General features: G+C 42.7%; 1 protein-coding gene across 1 annotated transcript in view; it reads right to left on the bottom strand.

Annotated features, from left to right (window-relative positions):
• The window catches only part of gabra3 (gamma-aminobutyric acid type A receptor subunit alpha3), a 212,286-nt gene that overhangs the window by 144,329 nt on the left and 44,604 nt on the right, over positions 1 to 23,353 (bottom strand). The window contains exon 4 of the mRNA XM_067376987.1: positions 3,890 to 4,110. Coding sequence (XP_067233088.1) covers positions 3,890 to 4,110 — 221 coding nt within the window. The remainder of the gene's footprint in view (positions 1 to 3,889; positions 4,111 to 23,353) is intronic.

Below are 23,353 nucleotides of genomic sequence, written 5' to 3'. Positions count from 1 at the left end.
TTGCCATTTTAATTCAAACTGAATGGTCTTATCATAGCAACACTACTATTGGAAATATTTTCTCTTTAAACTTAATAAAGTCCAAATACTTTTAAACTTCATACAGTAAATATCGATCCCTTTAACACACTACTTTAATCTGTGTGCGGTTTGTTCCCTGTGCTCATATATTCAGAGTCAACTCTGTGCCCATAACTTACTGAATACAGATCAATACTGAATGTTTAAAAATCATTCATACAGCTTTACTCTATAGTCCCAGTGTTTCAAATCATTGCCAAGGCACTTCTGCTGAATGTCAGAAAAGCTGTTGTGTTAGCATTTATTATGAAATTCTTTAATACAAAGGCTTTCATTATTGTCATTTTGATTTCATGGTCCTCTTTGGTGATCCGAGAAATATCTGAATATAACCGATGTCACTGGTTTTAGACAAAACACACAGAGAGTGGAATCTAAAATGAAAAAAAAGGAAAAAAAATGTGTCTATATGTGCATGTAACAGTCACGTAGAAATAAGAAAAACACTCAATACCATAGCAACTGCATCGCAATGCCCTTTCAACCACTCACAACACCCTAGCATTGTGGTGGCAACTTCTGCAAGAGAAAGAACCACTCAAATCACAATTTTGATTCAAACCCCCACACTTTTTCCTGAATGACAGTGATTCACCTTTGTCTATTAAACCTTTGACAAAATCACACCAGAACACTCAAATCTGAGTTGGCGCTGTCGCTGACCCAGAGAAAGCAGTTGTCATGTATAAGTATGAAACATTTTTTTTTTTCCCAAGTAAAATGGAGGAGTAAACGTTTACTTTTTACTTTACTTTGACATTATAACAATACAAAGCAGGTTGAAAATCTGCAAACTTACACTTTAAGCCACTGAGCAGCAGTCTTTGTCACATTTTCTATAGCCTGACCCTGGACAGACTCACACTGTAGAATGTGTATATATTGAGAAAAAAAAAAAAAAAAAAAGTTTGACACTGACTTCACTTGAAAAGACTATCACGAAAAAGAGCCCAAAACAGACATGCCGCTATAAGGAGGCGATAAATCATGATCAATTTAGATTCTCTACTAGATGTTCTACTTAACTTAACACAAAGGCTTTAACTTGAGCCTCACTAATCAGGAGAGATAAAACATTTTAAAAGCTGCGTCGGAAAGCTTCCATTGTTTTCAAACTATTGCATTAGCAAGTGCTACACGCGATACACGGTGATGTGTTAAGACAACATGTAAGGAGCAAGGACAGAATATTTTTGGTTACAATGTTGTTGTAAAACGGAAAGTCTGCAAGTCTTGCACCTAAGTATTACTTCTGGCTCAAAAGGCCTAAAAATGTTTGAGAGATGATAACTTACTGAGTGAAGAAAAAGCATGAGTGAATTTGGTGACGACGCTAAAAATTATGCTATATTCACTTGCAAAAGAATATAGTCAATTATGATCTCTAAAGATTGAGACACCAAATACCTTTTTTCGAATTAGCCTCTGATAAATTCAGGCATGTGGGAGATTGGCAAATAAACCATGCACTTATACAATGCAATTATGCCCTTGCCCATAATAGTCCGGAAACATCAACTTTCTTGTCCCTGGGAGCTCTAGCTAACAACTTCTCTACAACACGCCATCCCCGCGGGCAAACACAATGAGAGTGACAAGCCTTCATTAAAGCATCCAAATTCAAATGTTATTCTTAGCCTTGGGAGCACTGAAGCCATATTAAATGAATTCATATGAGACAGGGCCTAGAAGAGAATGAAGTTACACCCCCTTTTCAGTAATACAGTATATCTAGTGTGCCACCACATAAGGCCTATTCATGTGCCACCTTCTTTATCAGCACAATCCCTGTAGACAAGCACTACTGAATTGAAAACTCTGCTTAGATTTACAGTTCTGATTAAGGCTTATGTATCGTGTAATTCAAATGCTTGAGATGACAGGCCGGGGAAAGGGTGAATAAATGATTCAGTTAGTTTTTGCTGATGTTTAACACCTTTTGGGAGTGAAAAAAGTGCTAATAGGAAAAAAAAAAAGTATATATTAACTTGTGACGAGAAAATAATCTTTAAATCACTAGAAAGCCATTTTTGACACTGTTCTGTACTTGTCTTACGGTTAAAATGCAATGTATTCAGACTATTGCGCATGATAAACTAGCAAAATGTCACTGTGCTACGTTATTGGCTTTCTGGCAAGAGCAGTCTCTTCCTTCAGGGTAAAAGGATTTCATAAATATTTTTAAGCTATGCACGTACTGCAAATGTGAAATTCATGTATGTTTAATGCATCGGCCGTGCTACCGTTAAACTCTGAACACAGCAGAGTCAGCAAAAATGTCTCTACTTTAATAAATTGCATACGGTTCAGTAGGGCACAGATCAACATCTAGCATCGATTTGGGAATCTTTTCAAGCATATAGTGGTTTCTCACAATCATTTCTGCAGCGCTTCAAGAATCGCCATTTCTCATACATTCAGGAGTAAGCCTTTTCTTTTTGTTATAGGAAACCTCAAGGTTATGGCGGTCTGATAAATTAGCAGTAATATGATGATATAGTACCTTTTTCCTGTAGGTTGATGGCCATTTATAACATTCGAGATGAGGTTAAAGTTTTGGAGAGATAAAAACCAATCCTAACTCGGAGATACAGATGACCAATCTCTCATTGTGACTGCGCACAAGCAGCCCAGGTGCTGTGTTGAAATGGCTGCTGGAATTGGCCTACTCTGTCTATGGCAGCTGAACACATTGCTCTGGACAGCTCCTGGCCAAGCTAGTCACAATTCAATCCCCTGACTCATTCATCAAGCACTTGGGGTGTTTGGGTCACAGGCTGGCCAGTTCCCCATCGTCCCGCTCATCCGGAGTCCTCCATCGATAAGAAGACATTAGTCTACATCTGCCAGCTCATCTAAAAGGGCTGGAGAAGTCAGGCAGGATTTGTTTTCAGTTTGACAACCTGCTGTCCACCTGAATTCAAAATCTCCCCAAAGCATTGATTTAACTAGCCAGATAACAGAATGCTTGTATAATGCATACGTTCACCATTTGGTTGTGTGAAAAACCCATATACATACATTGCAATTGAGTGGCGTAATAAAATTAGGTTGCTCTCATTGGCCCTGTTTTCACCTGATATTAAGATGCGTTTTGGTTGATTGGATCACAAGTGGTCGAAACTAAATACAAGTATGAACGGGGTGTAAAAAGTTTTGAGCTTGTCCAATTTCGACCACTTCCAGAGGTAGTCGAAAAAACATTGACGTGACCTTCACAGTTGTAACACTCATACTCTCCATCTACTGACTTAACACGTAAACATTAGGCGAAGCGCACTAGCCAGACTGGATTTAAAGTTTGTTGGCTGAAGACTCAAGTTTGGTTTGAAGATGAAAACCGTACCAAGCATGCTGTTCTCTCACCGTGTTCAGTGTGTTCTTGTGGTTGTCAGAGAAGAAACGAAAGCTCATGCTCTCTGTATTTTTTCCGTCGTCTCCGGTCGCGTTCATATGTAAAATGCGTAAGCTTATTTTGTCCATTAGATTGAAAGATCTGAAAAAACAACAACATACATTTACCCGCCCATAGACCCTTCCCTCGAAGAAATCAGGGCAGAAGTGGTTGAAAGTGGACAAAAAAAAAGGTGAAATGGGATGGGATTGTTTCTCCCCCGTCCACTTGTGATCCAATTAACCAAAATGCATCTTAATATCAGGTGGAAATTAAGTCAACTAAGCAGTCTAAACTGCAAACACCTAAAGTGACCACTTGATTCCATTGTAGAATGGATGCGTAAACTATGCAATGAAGTTGTTCAACATGCATCAAGGCCTTTACAGAGACTAGCAAGAGTTGAAGTCATACCTCATCGTGTAGAGAAGAGTTCCATTATCTACCAGTCGCAGAAGTTTATTGGGTGTAGTCATATTGTGGGCTACTGACTTCTTCCCATTGTGGAAGAAGGTATCAGGAGTCCAGATCTTGCTGGCGAGCAAGTTGTTAAGTGGAAGGACCTGCATAGGCCCATCAAACTTCAGCCTCTCATCCCGCCAACTTTGCCGGAAGAACACATCAATCGTGTACTCCTAGAGGGGGGGAAAAAGAATGAGTCAAGACTCTCTGACAGCCCTTTTAAAACTTCACTTCACCCCCCAAGTTTCCCCATTCCACTGATGTAATGTCCTCTTAGTGAGACAGCCTGCTCTGGTGTGTGAAGCACTTCACCAATCTCTGCACATGACTCAAGAGCGGGAAAAAGATTCTGACTTCTGCTCAGACTTGACATTTAACAGAGCTTCCTGTTTGGCTGGCCATGATTGGTTGAGATGCTTTTCTCAGTTGTACACTTCAATAATTCATCGCACTTTAAAGAGAGATACAGCCTTGTCGGTGTGAGATCCTTAAGGCTCCTTCAAAAGTTCAAACTCGAATGATTGCGTTTTCACAGCTGTCGCTGGAGGGATAAAACAAGCTTTTTTCCAAGAGTTATCTCTCTGACCATATTGCCAGCATGGAACAGGGGACACTGTCCTCGGTGAACCTTCGCTTGGTTGGGAGAAGGAATCATCTCAAATCCACAGTGTCTTTTCCAGTGATGAGTATTGCTCATGTTTTATGACCTCCATTATTGATGATGCAATCCTCTACAGGTCCTCTATGGGAACAAACATCAAAAGAAATCTTGTCTGCTAGCATTTGCTTTTAATAAATCATCTAATGCCATGAATAAAAATAGTGGCAAAAATTCAAAGTTCTTCATGAATGTTGAAATCTTTAGAGGGCAGCATTAATCACTGAGTAGGATCTGTAACTGATTCCTGTAATTAAGTATGCATCCACAAACAATTACGGGACATGTCTCTTTTTATGTTCTGCATTTCAACAGAGAACTGAGTTTTTGGACCTTGTGAAGACATGCTTCACAAGGTCCAATTTGCTGGAATGTTATTTGAGAATCCAATTTGCTGGAATGTTATTTGAGAAGCAACAGACGAAAATATATGTTGCTAAGTCAATCAGAAATGTCAAGAAGCTCCAGCGTGAAGGAGGAAAACAAGTCAGATAAAATCACTCATTACAAATGCCTTCTAGCCTTCAGTAGAAGGTTTTTGCCACCATGGCACGAATCATACTGGCTGTTGCTCATTGAATGATGGTTGCAGCATTAAAACATGTATGCTCCTCATGCCTCTGTACATAATTTATTTAGTAAGCTCCAGACTTCAGTCTGTAGTTATTTTCAGATTAAAAATCTGTAGGCACTTCAAGTAATCTCCACACCATGATGATTGAGGAACAAAGTGAAAGCTGAGATCAAATTATATCTACATAAAAAAGCACAGGAATAAGTTCAAGCAGGGTTTTCATAATCAAATTCAATGCTTTATAAGAGTGAACATGAAATTAATACAGATTAATAACAGAATAATCCCAAACAATCTCAAAATGCATCATGTATCACAGATTGTTTTTCGTCACTAAGACAGGCTAGGACACACTTTCGACAAGGCCTTGGAACTTAACGCGGCTTATCAGCAAAAAAGGGAGTGGAGCTGGAGCGGAGTGATTACAGAATGCTTTGAGCAAGGAGGGGAAATTACCGTCGCTCCATTACACTCACATACTTTGCTCAGAGTCCCCTTAACTCGGCAGAGTGAATCTAACTTAATCGTCTTCTGTCTCGAATTTAAGACCTCTACAAATGATTAATATAATTAAAGACATTTTTAATGCTATTTAATATTTTTAAGACTTTTTACAGCATGAAATGTTAAGATATTTTAATACTGTTTAAGGGCCCTGTGAAGTGTTTGTAGCCTAGAAATGCATTAAACATTTGTTGGGTCAGGTGTGTGCAGTAATGTACAGTAAAATGCTGTTTCTATTTTGAAGTAAAAAGTTCAAATTAGATCCATGGGGTACGATGACTGATGCATGGTTGAGGCAGAAGCTCCATAGTGGGTGCATCATTTATGAATTATTAGAATTCAAGGAGATATGAATTAAATGCATGTTTCAAACTATTTCCTTCTTCATCATGACCTACAGACCAAAAGTGTTGAATCATTCAACCTAATTAATAGTTTATTCATATTTTGACATTGCTTTAATTACATATAGCCTATATAAATATACACAGAATTGCATTTTATTCATGCATTTATGCAACTGTTGCTTATTTTGTCTGTCATTATTGAACTAAACTGTTTGATAGAAAGAATGGGATAATGTTAAGCCTCTTTGGAGCACGCACGTTACAAAACACAGACAATTGCAAAAGCACATATGCACTACTAGCCCTGAATATTTCTTTTATTTTGAGTCTTACATAGATTGTGTTTTTCATTCTAAAACCTGTGCAAGACTTCAGTGAAGTTTAGCATATAAAATAAGACAGTAGGAAGTAAATAAAAATATATAAAAAAAAAGCCTGATAATAAATTATGCACAATACTGTGTCATCCAAGACACGGATAAAATTAAAAACAAAACAATGCAAATATTGCTATGACCCCATCAAAAATGACACTTTGATAGATGATGTACTACACCTCTCCTTCTGCTCAGTTTTTTCCCCTAATTTGCATATATTTTATGATAATAATATTGGTTTATAGCTAGTACCTACAAGACTGATGTTCCCTGTTTGTAGATGTCAGCAAATCAGCACTAACATGGTTTCCGCTGCATGATTTCATAAACTAACAAATAAATAAAGCACTATTGCTTCAAGGCAAATTGAAATGGGACAAGAAGCAGAAGTTTATGGTTAATGAGAATGATTGTGACAAGGTGTTGGCGAAGAGCATTGGTCACTTTGGAATGCGATCAGACAAGCACAGATGTTTCCACAATACAACCCAATGAGAGGGTCACTTGCTTGAAGCTTTTTTCAGAAGGCTGTTGTTTTGGTCAGACAAAGGAGAAATGTGTCATGTGGATGAAGCACTAGCAGTTAGTGCACATGACCCTATTTGCCATGCTGTGGTGATCATATCTTCCTCATTTTCTTTATTTATTGCTACTGACACTTTCAGTAGCTCCTCACTGCAGTACATGAGATCCAGGGGGTGAAGATGGGTAGGTTTAGAGATCAGTGTTTGGTGTAGGCAGTCAGTACTGTGACTGACATGACCAATAAAATCTTAAGAATCTGCTTCAGGGTGGCACTGGCTTGGCTCCAAATGTGGCGTCATTTGGATGTGGGCCGGGTTGGATGTCCATCGCAGGCTGCAGCAAGACGCTTCTCATATGTAAAGTGGGAGGAATTGGATCTGGATCCAACCTTGCCCCCTGGATCTTGTTTTCTGCAGTTAGGACCATCTCGACACTTTTGCAGATTGATGCGAGGGTTTTCAATGGGAAAATTTGAGAGAAAAAAAAAAGTAAGTTTAGAAAATTTTAATTTAGGATATAAAGTATTTATTTATCTTATTTTTATTTTTTTTATTATTATTATTATTATTTTTTTTTTTTAAGTATACAATTATTTTATGTTAAAATACATTCTCTTAACCCAGTTTATTGTTCTTTGACTACCATTAGTATGCCATTCATGGGTTTATCTTCCTCAAAGGTGTAGACATTGAACCCCTCACGCACCATCAAATCATTGAGACGGTCCGCTCTGATCTGTCAATCTCTTTCTATCTCAACCTATATCAAGAGTTTGTGGCATGGCTACTCTAGCAGACTGACCCAGAGGGTTTTTAGCTGGTGTGGGACCATGTCTGATGCATTACAAGAAAAAAAAAGAAATTGGCTTCGGTTACAGAGTCATTTCGACCATCAACAATTAAACAGGTCATGAACACATCAAAACAAACTGTGCATTGTGATGCAACGTGCTACAATGGTTGCTTCAATACAACATCATCATGCATCTGCTCAGAAAGATGAATGTACCAGTTTATAATATTTACTCAGCCTCAAAGAGGTGTGGTGTGTGTGACTGGTCCTACTGGGAGGCATGGGAGGTAGGCGCACAAACAAGAACGCTAAAGACCACAGTCTCTAGTGACAATTTTGAGGCCAGGGGAGTGCGGCTTACTCCCACAGCTCTTACTAGCTTGTTTCCGTTACACTCGCCCCCTAAACTCTTTCCCATCCGGGTCAAGGCACCAAATGTAACCGATCCTACTCTATCCACTCTAAGTGGGATTCGAATTGGCATCTCCAGCATGAATGTGGGCGCACTTACAAGGATGCTAAAGACCGCAGTCCATTTTGAGGCCAGGCAAGTGAGGTTTACATGCATAGCTCTTACTAGCTTGCTTCCGTTACACATGTCATGTCAAAAAATGCACTTGGTGTAGAATTTGATGGGTTTATTATAAGCGAGATGCATATTAGGAAAGTATTCCCAATATGTTGGAAGTAGCCTATTCCTTTTATTGAAAGTAGCCTAATTTTGAGAAATGCCTTCACAAGCCCATGTAAGATCTATATTTGCAATTATTGAGTTAGAGGGGGTGCAGTGAGCAAACCGGGAATTCGTAAGGTTGTTTAAAAAAATATGTTTCTTTTTTCTTTTTTATTTTTTTTGTAATTCCACTAGGTGCCACTAGTGACAGCTACTTCACATTTAAAGTAAAACCTAGGGCTGTCAACGGTTCAAATTTTTAATCGAATGAATTATATGATGTGGTGATTAATTAATCTAATTAATAACAATTTAATCGCACATCAAATTTGACTGAGAAATAAACCTCAAAAGATAATTTTATGTCATTATTGTGTAAAGCAATAAATGGACACTACAAAAAGTAGCTTCAGAAAGAATCTTCATTATCATTATTATTATTTTATTTATTTATTTATTTTTTATTCAACATAGAATTTATTACACATGAACTTTTGAACCATGATGTTGAGCAAATGATGACTGCAATTTCATTTTTTTTGGGTGAACTATACCTTTATTTATGCTTTTGTTAATATGGAAATCTGAAATTAATTTGTAAGTAAAATTAGACTCTAAATAAGAAACTAAGGTAACACTTTAGATTACAGCCCGGACAGTGCTGCATAATTACAACGAATTTACAGTATAACTTTCGATAATTATAGTGTACCTATAAAGTAAGTACGTGTAAGTATAGGTAAGTCTTGGGAATAAAGTAAAGTAAACAACCAGGAAAATAACAAATTATTAAATTATTATAAAAGGTAGGTATCATTTGATAGAAATGTTTTTAGAAAATATACATTACATTTGGACATTTTCATGCTGAGAAAAAGTATTTTTTTTTTTTTTTTGACATGTAATAACTCAGGAAGGCAATAAGATCAGAGAAAAATTATTTTTCGGTGATACTCTCCTACATGTCAGCTGTATCTGGTTCAAATTTTGTAATGATAGCATTTAGTATAGTTGAATAAATTGTTATTCATTTTTTCGCAGCCAGGAGGCGCCCACGGGCGGTAAACTCCAGTTTAGAGGCACTTCTCAGCACTTGTTTGGAGTATTTCAAAATGGTTAGAAGCATTAAAAAGATTCTAAGTTTTAAGATGATACCTATTTTCTGTTATTCCACGTTGGAAAACGGACATGGATGGCTCCGGGAGCACTGAATACACACTGCATCCCGGAAAGATGAGAGACATGTTTTTAGCCAAGTATGTTAAATCATTCCATGAGTAATATCTTGTGATCAACGCAATATATTATGTTGATTTTTGATTCATTTTAATCACAAGAATCTGCTTTAAATAATGATGTACCATTTTCTATGATTTATGCATTTTTCATGAAGTTATGAGCACGTGAAATCTACATATTTGTCTTTAGTTAGCGGCTGTGCTGTTTTTGTTGTAAACGCATATTACTCAGACTCATTAGAGGGTGAAAACAACACAACAGAAGCATGTGGGAGGCTTCATCTGAACATGTAAAGTCTCTGCTTTAAAATGGTAGTGAATGGCGCTCCTGATTTTAAAGCCCCAAAAAAGTAATCCATACGACTCCAGGGGGTTAGTAAAAGCCTTCTGAAGTGAAGCGATGGGTTTTTGTAAGAAAAACATCCATATCTAAAACTTCTTTAACTAAAATAACTAGCTTCTGGCAGACAGCTTATGCAAATCGCCAACAGAGTAACTTCTGAAGCAATGTACGACATAGGATATAGGAATATCGTAAGCTTAGACGCCTCTCGCGGTTCAAACAAATAGGGCTGGGCAACAAACTCAAGCTCCTCTTCTCTTATCGATGTCCTCCAATATTTCTCTTTAAAAAAATCTTGTTTTAGACTTCTAATTTGTGACCCGTGTTTTGTTTTGCTCTATCCTCTGTGCAAGGAGGAGAGGTGGATGTATATGCATCAAATGTCTATTTCAAATTTAGGGTATGTGTTGTGTAAATGAACCCTAACAGTACTCTAACACAGAGAAATACAGACAAAACAGCTTTGCTTGAAAAACAAAGACAATACAGGACAATGAACTGAACAAACCAAGGGCAATAAATACAACAAGGAACTCAACAAGACACAGGTGAACAACATAATCAATAACATTATCAGTAAAAAACAGGCACACATGAACAAAGAAAATAGGAATTAAGCTCAGGACATGGCCCTTGGCCCTTGGCCCATTCATAATACTCTGTCTTAATGTGATTTAGATGTGTTCCTGAATACTGGATTTTGGATTGTTGGTGCTACAACATTCCTGCCCAACGCAACTTTCATAAATACATGATAGGCTGATTAGAATGTTCTTCAAACCCAATCTTATGGTGAAAAATGTAAAGCTATAGTGAAAAATATAGAAATTTAATCTGTCGTGAAACTAAAATGGGCTCTCCTAACCACATTACTTTCCAACAGCTGAAATGTCTGCTTCAGCTAGCTTGGCATTTTCAAAAAGCACAGGGCAAAAACTCTTGCAAAGTATTACAAGGCCCATTAGGGTGAGCACACAGTATGTACAGTGGCTGGGAATCAGTAGTGATATCAAGAATAAAGTTACAAAGTGCAAACATTGTCAGACTAACTGTCTGGCACCACGCAAAGGTTTCTAATGAGAAGTGAACTGCCTGCGAGACTGTGACAGCACTCAGCTTTAATTACCTGATTGTAATGCAGTACTATTCCAGATACCTAGAAATCGCACATCTGTCAGACTCTGTTAGGAGGAGTGTAATTGGGAAGCTGAGATACATGTCCTTGCATGCCCACTATTCCAGAGCAGCTCCAGTGTTCCAGTAGTTCCCACTAGTGATGGGTCATTCACAAACGATTACACGATAATCATTTCCCCCAATGTTTTTTTGTTTTTATTTTGTTTTGTTTTTTTGCAAAATCGAATTGCGAATAGGGATTATAATGGTTCCCATGCACCTGATTATACATAAACTAAGCTCTCTTTATGCAAGCCGTATTCATCCATACGCTGTAGTTATGAGAAGGTCAGACCATTTTACTATTGATCTTTAAATCTTTTTCAGCCAAATGAGCTACATTTTATTCAAATCATTTAATTCATTTGTAATTCACCTAACATGCCCACATATGCAATATCTGATCCTATTCTGAATTATGAAAACATTGTATAGACCAGTGTGAATGAGTGTGTGTGTTAGATTACAATGAACTGGTAATGCATCCATAGTGTTTCCCAGACTACAGCATGAGGCAAGAGGACAAGCAGTTTAGAAAATGGATGTATAGATGTATATAATGTGGCTAAAGATGAATTAGGAGAAACATACATTATATTGCCAAAAGTATTGGGACACCCCTCCGAATCATTGAATTCAGGTGTTCCAATCACTTCCATGGCCACAGGTGTATAAAATCAAGCACCTAGGCATGAAGACTGCTTCTACACTCATCTGTGAATGAATGGGTCACTCTCAGGAGCTCAGTGAATTCAAGTGTGGTACCGTGATAGGTTTCCACCTGTGCAATAAGTCCATTTGTGAAATTTACTCACCTCTAAATATTCCACGGTCAACTGTTAGTGGTATCATAACAAAGTGGAAGCAATCAGGAACAACAGCAACTCAGCCACGAAGTGGAAGGCCACGTAAAATCACAGAGAGGGGTCAGCGTATGCTGAGGCTCACAGTGCACAGAAGTCACCAACTTTCTGCAGAGTCAATAGCTACAGACCTCCAAACTTCATGTGGCCTTCAGATTAGCTCAAGAACAGTGTGTAGAGAGCTTCATGGAATGGGTTTCCAGCTGCATCCAAGCCTTACATCACCGAGTGCAATGCACAGAATCGGATGCAGTGGTGTAAAGCACGCCGTCACTGGACTCTAGAGCCGTGGAGACATGTTCTCTGGAGTGACGAATCACGCTTCTCTGTCTGGCAATCTGATGGACGAGTCTGGTTCTGTGTTTGCCAGGAGAACGGTTCTTGCCTGACTGCATTGTGTCAAGTGTAAAGTTTGGTGGAGGGGGATTTTGGTGTGGGGTTGTTTTTCAGGGGTTGGGTTTGACCCCTTAGTTCCAGTGAAAGGAACTCTTAATGCTTCAGCATACCAAGACATTTTAGACAATTTCATGCTCCCAACTTTGTGGGAACAGTTTGGGGATGGCCCCTTCCTGTTCCAACATGACTGTGCACCAGTGCACAAAGCAAGGTCCATAAAGACATGGATGAGTGAGTTTGGTGTGGAGGAACTTGACTGGCCTGCACAGAGTCCTGACCTCAACCCTATAGAACACCTTTGGGATGAATTAGAGCGGAGACTGTGAGCCAGGCCTTCTCGCCAACATCACTGCCTGACCTCATAAATGAGCTTCTAGAAGAATGGACAAAAATTCCCATAAACACACTCCTAAACCTTGTGGAAAGCCTTCCCAGAAGAGTTGAAGCTGTAATAGCTGCAAAGGGTGAGCCAACTCCATATTAAACCCTACGGATTAAGAATGGGATGCAATTAAAGTTCATGTGCATGTAAAGGCAGGCGTCCCAAAACTTTTGGCAAGTGTAAATGTCTGTGTGTGTGTGTGTGTGTGTGTGTGTGTGTGTGTGTGTGTGAATGGCAGACACAATTAATGAATCGTGAACAATCCATCATTGGTTCTCACAGTGTGTCTCTATGCACAGAACTGTCTGGAAATTCCCTTTATACTTCAAGTATATCATATAAAGTACCACAGTTCATTTGTGTTAGTATGATAATGTATAAGTTGCTGAATTTTATTTTAAATGATCAAAATAACAAATGTTTAAGGACCAGTTTTCTTTTTTTTTTTTTTTTTTATGAAATGATTATATATTTTATAAAAAAAAAAAAAAACATATATATTTTTGTTTTTTTAAGCTTTTATATTGTCACTACTTTCTATTAATATATCTTTGCTGCTAGGAGATGCATGGCAGAAGAAAACAATATGTGTTCTAAAACCAGTTCAAAATATCAGACATGTTTGATATCCTCTGACTGGATGGAATAATAGCCTGAAGCTAGCATAGTCCGTGCCCATCATAGACCACATGACTTTCTGTGAAATCTGTCAATTCTGATTTCCCAAAATCTGCAGACTGGTTTTTACTTTCGACTACCAACTTCAATTTATCAAGACTGCAAATATATGTGCAAAAGTCGTGTGAATATGTAAATGTATTTTTTTATGATAAACACCCATAGTGAATTCATGAAAACATGTAAATACTATTTGACTTTCTTCTTCCTTACTTCTTTAAGTAGGGCTGCACAGTGCTTTGTGTACTGAGGTAGTTCTGCTATATATTGTCAGAGAGTGAAGCAGCATTTCCATTCAGCCTGTTTGCCATTTTATTTTTTTCAGATTGGTCTAAACATAAAAAAATACATGTGAAAACCAGACCGAATTTCTGTGTTGAACATTTGTGTTGGTGTGAACAGGCCTTAAATCTGACAGCTGTAATAATCCTCAGACTCCAGCATGAAAACCCCTGTTAGTGGATGTATCAGGATGGGGAGCATATTTGTATGAATTTTATTGTGTGATTTCAACAGAGAGTGGGTCATGGTTGGATAAGTGAAAGAAGTGGAACACGTGTCTGAGAGCTGCACGAGTGACTTCCCCTGCTGCCGTAGAGAAGAGTACTGCTCTAGGCGAATGACTGTGTGTGCCAGGATCTGCCACTACTAGAAGAAAGGATAATATTTAATACAATATAAATTACTTATTACTTAAAAGATTTAATGACTGGTAAGGGAAGGACACACATCTCTGTTTTCAGTATACATGAAGAGAGATAACACATAATCACAGCTTTTACGGAGGCTGAGAGGAAGGGGATTCATTTTTTTATTGGGCAATTTAATTGCACTGTTTTTACATTGTAAAACGGCTATTTTGGATATTTATGAAGTGCAGTAGATAATACAGCAGACAATAGTTTGTTAAGGTCCTGACTTCTGAGCTGATGTTTAGTACCAGTTCATCCCTGAATGCATGTGAGGTCTGTAGAGATGCATGTGTTTATGGCTTGTCAAATATGATTACTATCAATTTGTTCATGCAAATGAAAATATTGTTTATTCATTAGTTTTTTAGTCACTTCAGTGCTTTGAATTAAAAGTGATATGTGGGCTTTTGTGAGTTTATGGACAATATGCTCTTTAAAATATCTATTTTTTCCCCTCCTTAAGCATTTAGTTTCAACCAATTGTTTGCCTTGCATAGTACATACTTGAGTATAAAGAGTATGTCTTTATGTGGCTTTGTCTGTAACATGAAAGGAAAGCTTTGACTATAATTTGAGTCATGGAACGGCTCTATGGATAGCATCTGTCGCATGCATTATCAGCCTAAACAATGAGGTTTGGGCAAGGGGTCCTTGATTATGATGTCACTTTTTAACTTTAGTTAGTGTGTAATGTTGCTGTTTGCACATAAACAACATCTGCGAAGTTACGACGCTCAAAGTTTTGAGATATTTTCTTTTACACAAATTGCTATTTAAGGACTACAACAAATGGCTGGTAGGGAGTACAATGAGCTTCTTCCCAGGTTGCACAAAAGATTAACATGACGGTACATGATAGTCGATAAGTTGAATCAACTCCACAGAAACTACATAAATTTATCCACTAACCATTCAGAAACGTCCAGTTTCATTCTAAAAGTTGTAACTTCTTCCTGAGTCTCTCCATCAGTGTCGACTCCGGTTTGAACAATGTAAGGCCGAACACCGTTACTGACAATCCTCATTTTGGCTGCGTGAGATTTTCCAGCTTTGTTGTTGTTGAGCTGTTAAAGCTCCGCCCTCTTCTGGAAAGGGGGCGGGGAGCAGCAGCTCATTTGCATTTAAAGGGACACACACAAAAATGGCATGTTTTTGCTCTCATCCAAATAGGGTAAAATTTAATGGCTATAATAAATGATCTGTGGGGTATTTTGAGCTGAAACTTCACTGACACATTCTGGGGACACCAGAAACTTATATTACATCTTGTGAAAGGGGCATAATGGGTCCCCTTTAATCTTGTAATTTTTTTTTTTTTTTTTATGCATTTCTCACTTATAGCATAATCTGTGCTGCAGTTATACAGTAGTTCATACACACCGCCATTACACAGACAAACACAAATTTGTTTAGCGGAATTAATATAATATATATATATAAGCTTCACATTTCTGCTTTCATTTGCGTAATTAACTTTTATTTGTAAGTGCATTACTGTAATCAAAATCTTTGTTTCTTTTCATAAACTGAGTGATGAGTTGAAATAATTTTCTGACGAAAGCAGCAGCATGTCTGTGATATTGTGCATGGAGTTTGACTTGTACTTGGAACCTGGAACATTCCTTTTAAATAGTTTTAAAACCCTGTTTCACTGGGCTTTCTTTAGTCTTTTAATTACATTTCTCCTCGTTCTGTTTCTGCTTTTCCCACAGCCCTTTCCGCACTCTTAAGAATTTACTTTATCCCTTTTAACTCATCTGTATTAATTATAGCACATGGAATGTGTTAATTATGGCAGAAGAAGCCCGATGGAGAAAGAAAAGAAAAAAGAAAAAAAATGAATGAACTAAAATGAGCAAGAACATTGTCGTTTGTTTAATAAAGAATTATACAGTGTCCTTGTGCAAGTTTTGGACTTAAAAGTAAGATGTGACATTAATATTATTATTATCCACAACGCAATATCCATAAGCTCTGATCACCTTTTCCCCGCATTTACAATATGTGCTGTCTCCAGAGGGCTAATTTCATAAACCACAATCATAGAGTATAAGGCATACAGTAGCTGAGCTAACACATAATTCTTATTGAAAATGAAAGCACAAGTGCCGTTCTTCAAAGGAAAGCCGATAGAAGTGTATTGTCAAAATATTAATTTGAAGATCAAAACTCCTGTTCAGAGGTCTGGTTGATCCATACAAGGTCACACAAGAGAAGAAGAAAGAGTGTTTGGGGCTTCCCTTACATATGCCCTGCCGGGGCACTGGGTTGTGACCTACTTTTGAGCATTAGAAGAATAAATGAGATTGGGGGAAATCCCAGGAGAAGTGGATTCTACCTGGGCCCAATGCTGCAGAAGACACTCCAGCAATAAGCTCCTGATTGGCTCAAAAATGGTGGCTGCTGGCTTGTTGTATAATATGTTGAGCTAATGAACTGTGAGATGCTGTATGGGGATTTGTCAACCCCAAATGAAAGGTGTTCATAATACTAAGCCACTTCAAACGGGGAGGTAAAACCCCTCCAAAGCTTAAGTGAGAAGTGAGAAAGGGGTTTTAGTTTTTATCCCTACTGCAGCATTGTAGGCCGAAAGGACAATGTGACCACTTGAGTTCCTCTCCAGAGGGATGATGCCAAAAACACTTCACTTTCTAACAGAAAAACAAAATAAACTCTCAGATGGTGATGTTTGAGAAAGATTTATAAGATGCTTGAATTTTTACATGCTAAACTTTGATTTTAAAGGATTAGTTCACTTTGTAATTAAAATTCCCTGATAATTTACTCATCCCCATGTCATCCAAGAATGTCTTTGCACGTTCACTTTGTAGACACTGGATAAGTACTTCTGCCTACGTGATGCATCGCAGAGCAGAGCAAGATGAGCATTTGTGGTTAAAAAGTATATATATAACAGTGCTTCCCACAGGTTTGAAATATACTTGCGGTGGTAGCCGGGTGAAAAATCCTCCTATTACCCACGGCACAAAAATGGTCTACTACATGTGACAAACAAATAATGTTTTTATCATTATTTATTTTATTTTTTTATTTAATTTTAATTACATAGCATGCTATTACATTTAATTACATACTAATATTATACATTATTATGCATTGTAAATTATGCAAAATTACAGCATTTAAATGGTTCACCTTTTCCTATGTTCTCCTTGCTTTCATATATTATCTCTCTCAGTTAATGGGACACAGATTTTACTAGTAACATTTATATAATGAATAATATGTGTGTGTCAAATAATCTTCTTAGTCTTTTCTTCCTGTGGGGGAGACTACAATAATTTACTATGAAATAAATGGAAATCAAATTAAATACAATTTATTGTGTAACCAAAATACCAATAATGCCCCCCCAAAAAACAAAAAAAAAACTTAGTGTGTGACTTTTAATTATAAACAAGCCCGAAATACACCAGGACTCTTATTTTGAAATGTCTGTTCCTTCAGATTCTTACAACCGTATAAAATGTTTTATATAAAGGCCATAAAGTAGACATTGTAATAATTCATCAACTTCAGTTCATGAGCAATCGCTTGGCATAAATCTGCACTTTTCATTGATTGAGAATCACTTTGAAGCAGTTTTGCGTGAGCTTGTAGAACCATAGACTGTAAAAAAAATAGAACATGCAGCAGTGCCCCCTTGTGACTTTTCAAAATGCAGCGCACAGGGGAATGCCAGCGGGAGTAAACAGTTCTGACTCACACATAACGACTAGTTCCCATTCAGTCGGTCACGTTCGACGTACGTCGGACAGACCGACGAATAGGAATCTCGCTAGAGAGGCCAATCTACTTCGAGTGTAACTAAACGAGCCAATGCACATTGGCATGCAATCATATGCATCAGCTGCTTGCCTCGCAGCGCGGGTATATAATGAGCAGCAGGTGCGTTGCATCTTCAGCTTTTCGCTTCGGAGCCAAACCTTCTCAACACTGAAGAAGATAGCTACTGAAACCACGAGTGTGAACGAGTCTGCTCTTCGAGACGTCTCTTGGTTGCGGTGCAGGCGGACAGCACAGCAGCGGGGCCGATTTCTCCTTTGTTTTTCTTTGCCTTTTTTATTTGAGCAAAAGCTGTAATCAGCGTGAAGGCCGTTCTCACGGCTGGTGAAACGGTGCGCCTAGAGCGCTAAAAAGCTGTTATTACAGCTGGTAAGAGAGCGCCTTCAAGGAGAGTGCACACGACAGGCTGCACATTTCCCTGTCTGTGCTGCAGCGGCTTTTCCCCTGCGTGCTTCAGCACCTAAAAGAGTCAGTCCTTGAAAGAGCTTACACGAGTAGTTCGCGTCTTTTTAAAGATGTCGTTCACTTGTGTGTTTCTGGATGCGGTCGTTACCTGGCGCCTCGGGATGGTCACCAGCGCTGTATCGCGTGCTTGGGCTTAAGGCACGCTGAGGCGGCGTTTGTGGACGAGTCATGTACCCATTTTGGGAAGATGACCGTCGCGGAGCTGCGGTCGAGACTCCACTTTCTGCAAAGGGGTGGAGTCCCGGTCCCGACGCCTCGTTCCAATCCTCCTCAGAGGGTTGCTTCGGGCGGCGGGGCTGGTGACTTGAGGATCACGGTGAGCGCGTTTCCTTCGGGGAACCAACCCCCTAGGAACCCTCACCCCTCTTGCGCTCCGCAGCCAGTAGAGCTGCCGGAGACGCGGTGGACCACCCCAGAGGTGTGTACCATCCGTATCCTTCGGGGCTCCCCAAGACGACCGGATGTCGATCGCTGCATCGGAGGGTGAGCCTGACGCTTCTGGGGATGACGATTCGGCGCAGCTGCCTCCCTCGGGAGTGACGACTGTGCCCGATTCAGACCCGGAAATGATGGCTATGCTTTCCGGGCCGCCAACAGGGTCGGGCTCGTGTGGAACCCTCCACCGTGTCCCGAGCCCTCGAGGTTGGATGATTGGTATCTCGGGGTGGCAAGGGCTGGTTCTCAGCCCCCCACCCCAGTGCCTTTCTTCCCGGAGGTGCATGAAGAGCTCACTGGCACGTGGACGGCACCTTTTACTGCCCGAAGCCGTGTCGGTGGGTCCTCCTCCCTCACCACCCTTGATGGTGGAGCGGCTAAGGGTTATACGCGCATACCCCCTGTGGAACGGGCCGTTGCTATGCAACTGTGCCCTAACTCCACCTGGCGGGGGAGCCGTCTCTCCTTCCCGGGCCTGTAAGTACTCGTCGGATCTTACCGGCAAGGCTTATCAGGCCTGTGGGGAAGCCGCTTCCGCCTTACACGCTATGGCGTTGTTGCAGGTCCATCAGGCCAAGGCACTGAAGGACCTGCACGAGGGTGGTCACGATCCGCAAGTTCTACAAGAACTTCTTGCCGCGACGGACCTCGCGCTCCGAGCGACGAAGGTTACGGCGCGGTCAGTGGGTCGTGCGATGTCCACCATGGTGGTCCAGGAACGCCATCTCTGGCTGTGTCTTGCGGACATGAGGGATACCGACAAAGTCAGGTTTCTTAATTCCCCCGTGTCCCAGACCGGCCTCTTCGGCGACGCGGTCGAGAACTTTGCCCAACAGTTCTCGGCTGTACAAAAGCAGTCAGAGGCGATCAGTCACATCCTGCCGAGGCGGTCAGCTGCTGCACCTCCACCGCCGGCGGCACCTCAGACTGCCCGTCGCCGAGGGCGCCCCCCTGCAGGCCGCCCCCGCTCCGACGCCCCAGCAGCAGCAGCCTCCATCCAAGCGGCGTCGTGGAGCCGGTCGCGGGCGGGGTGCCCAGCCCGTCCAGCCACCCCCTAAGAAGAAGGGTGGCAAGGCCAAGTCCAAGCGGCCCTAGGACGGGCGACCCGGAGATGGACGGGACTGCTCTTCAGGAGGTGGTGACCGCACCGCTCCTTCCCCCGGAGGAGGGCCGGGTGGAGAATCTTTTGTTTCCCCTTTTTGTTCCGCCGCTGGCTCAACGGCCAGCGGTACCCAAATTTTCAATAAAAGAGCAGTTTCCTCTATCTCCGGGTCTGAAGAGGGCTCGGAGAGCAGTGGGAGGGCTAGGGGCCTCACCACTCTCATCCACCTCTTCTGTCGCCAGCGGACAGCAGCGAGCAGCAGGTAGAGCAAAACCTCGACTGCTCCCTCTGTCCACCCGTGGAAGCAGGTAAGTGTTGCACAGCACACTGTGACCCCGCTTCGGGCCGCCTCACACAGAGCCTCCCGGGCCGCGTCCCTGCGTTCCACCCTCGCTGCCCCGCGGCGGGTACGCCGGTCGTCCCCTTGGTGCCGCTTGCGCGGTCTCTGGGAGCCTGGCTAGCGCTCCCCAGTCCGTCTCGCTGGCTCCTTCGGACCATCAGGCTCGGCTATGTGATTCAGTTCGCCCGGCGCCCCCCCAAGTTCAGGGGCATCCTCTTCACTACAGTGAAAGATGCCGATGCCCCTGTTCTGCATGCGGAGATCGCAGTCCTACTGGCGAAGGACGCGATAGAGCCGGTCCCTCCAGCCGATTTGAGGTCGGGGTTCTACAGCCCGTACTTCATTGTACCCAAGAAAGGTGGTGGGTTACGACCAATCTTGGACCTGCGACATTGAATCGGGGCCTTCACAAGCTACCGTTCAAAATGCTCACGCAGAAACGCATTTTCGAGTGCATCCGTCCCCGAGATTGGTTTGCAGCGATCGACCTGAAGGACGCGTACTTCCATGTTTCGATTCTTCCGCGACACAGGCCATTCCTGAGATTCGCGTTCGAAGGTCGAGCATATCAGTACAGAGTCCTACCCTTCGGGCTAGCCCTGTCTCCTCGCGTCTTTACGAAGGTCGTCGAGGCAGCCCTTGTTCCCCTTCGGGAACACGGGGTTCGCATCCTGAACTATCTCGACGACTGGCTTATCCTAGCTCACTCTCGAGACCAGGTTTGCGAACACAGGGATTTGGTGCTCAGTCACCTCAGCCAGTTGGGGCTTCGGGTCAACTGGGAAAAGAGCAAACTCGCCCCAGTGCAGAGGATCTCTTTTCTCGGTATGGAGTTGGATTCGGTCGAACAGATAGCACGCCTCACAGAGGAACGTGCTCGGTCGGTGTTGAACTGCCTGAATACGTTCAATGGCAGGACAGCGGTCCCACTGAAGTTCTTTCAGAGGCTCCTGGGGCATATGGCGGCTGCAGCGGCTGTAACACCGCTCGGTCTGCTTCATATGAGACCGCTTCAGCACTGGCTTCACGGCCGAGTCCCGAGACGGGCGTGGCAACGCGGCACGTTCCGGGTGCCAATCACTCAGGAGTGCCGCCGAACCTTCAGTCCGTGGTCGGACCCTTTGTTTCTTCGGGCAGGAGTGCCCCTAGAACAAGTGTCCCGGCATGCTGTGGTTTTCACAGATGCTTCTGCCACCGGCTGGGGTGCCACGTACAACGGGCATGCAGTCTCAGGGGTTTGGACGGGACCCCATCTGCATTGGCACATCAATTGCCTCGAGTTGCTGGCAGTACGCCTTGCCCTGAGCCGCCTCAAAGGCCTGCTTCAGGGCAAGCATGTACTGGTCCGTACGGACAACACTGCGACCGTTGCGTACATCAACCGTCAAGGTGGTCTACGCTCCCGTCGCATGTCGCAACTCGCCCGCCATCTCCTCCTGTGGAGTCGGAAGCATCTGAGGTCGCTTCGCCATTCATGTCCCCGGTGTGCTCAACCGTGTGGCCGACGAGCTATCACGAGCTGCGCTGCCCGGAGAGTGGCGACTCCACCCCCAGGTGGTTCAGCTGATCTGGAGAGAGTTCGGAGAGGCTCAGGTAGACCTGTTTGCCTCACCAGAAACCTCCCACTGCCAGTTGTTTTACTCTCTGACCGAGGGAACACTCGGGACAGATGCACTGGCTCACAGCTGGCCCCGGGGCCTGCGCAAATATGCGTTTCCCCCAGTGAGCCTACTTGCATAGACCCTGTGCAAAGTCAGGGAGGACGAGGAGCAGGTCTTGTTAGTTGCGCCTTACTGGCCCAACCGGACCTGGTTCCCAGAACTCTCACTCCTCGCGACAGCCCCTCCCTGGCCCATCCCTCTGAGGAAGGACCTCCTCTCTCAGAGACGGGGCACTCTTTGGCACCCGCGTCCAGACCTCTGGAAACTCCATGTCTGGTCCCTGGACGGGACGCAGAGGTTCTAGGTGACTTACCCCCTGAGGTACTTAACACCATCACTTCGGCACGTGCACTGTCTACGAGACGTGCTTACGCCTCGAAGTGGAACCTGTTCGTCGAGTGGTGTTCTTCTCGCCGAGAAGACCCCCGAAGATGCTCGATCGGAGTCGTGCTTTCCTTCTTGCAGCAAGGGTTGGAGCGTAGGCTGTCCCCCTCCACCCTCAAAGTCCATACTGCTGCCATATCCGCTTACCACGACCACATAGATGGCAAATCTGTTGGTCAGCACGACCTGGTCATCAGGTTCCTTAGGGGGCGAGACGGTTAAATCCTCCTCGTCCCCCCTCCATACCCTCTTGGGACCTTACTCTGGTGCTCAGAGCACTCCAGATTGCTCCCTTTGAGCCTTTGCTGTCAGCAGACTTAAAGATTCTCTCTATGAAGACTTTGCTGCTGGTGGCATTGGCCTCCATCAAGAGGGTAGGGGACCTGCAGTCATTTTCGGTCGACGAATCGTGCCTAGAGTTCGGGCCGGGTGACAGCCACGTGGTACTGAGACCCCGGCCTGGCTACGTGCCCAAGGTTCCTACCACTCCCTTCAGGGACCAGGTAGTGAGCCTGCAAGCGCTGCCCTCGGAGGAGGCAGACCCAGCCCTGGCTTTTCTCTGTCCAGTTCGCGCCTTGCGACTGTACTTAGACAGTACTCGAAGCTTCAGGACCTCAGACCTTCTCTTTGTCTGTTACGGAGGCCAGCAGAAGGGAAAGGGCTGTCTCCAAGCAGAGGATGGCCCACTGGATAGTGGATGCCATCGCCCTGGCTTACCAAGCTCAGGGCGTGCCCTGCCCGCTCAGGTTGCATGCCCACTCCACGAGAGGTGTGGCATCCTCCTGGGCGCTGGCTCGTGGCGCCTCGCTAACAGACATTTGTAGAGCTGCGGGCTGGGCGACACCTAACACGTTCGCTAGATACTATAGCCTTCGTGTCGAGCCGGTCTCCTCCCGTGTTCTCGCCTCAGGTCAGAGGCACGGAGAGGCCCCGGCTTAGTGTCGGCTTGCTGCGCTACAGGCGCATTCTATTCTCCAGAGAGTCCCTACGGGCAGACCCTGTTG

This window comes from Chanodichthys erythropterus, chromosome 22 (assembly GCF_024489055.1).
Source record: "Chanodichthys erythropterus isolate Z2021 chromosome 22, ASM2448905v1, whole genome shotgun sequence".
Lineage (NCBI taxonomy): Eukaryota > Metazoa > Chordata > Actinopteri > Cypriniformes > Xenocyprididae > Chanodichthys > Chanodichthys erythropterus.
The sequence above is the reverse complement of the archived record's forward strand: the minus strand, read 5'-3'. Positions and strand labels throughout refer to the sequence as shown.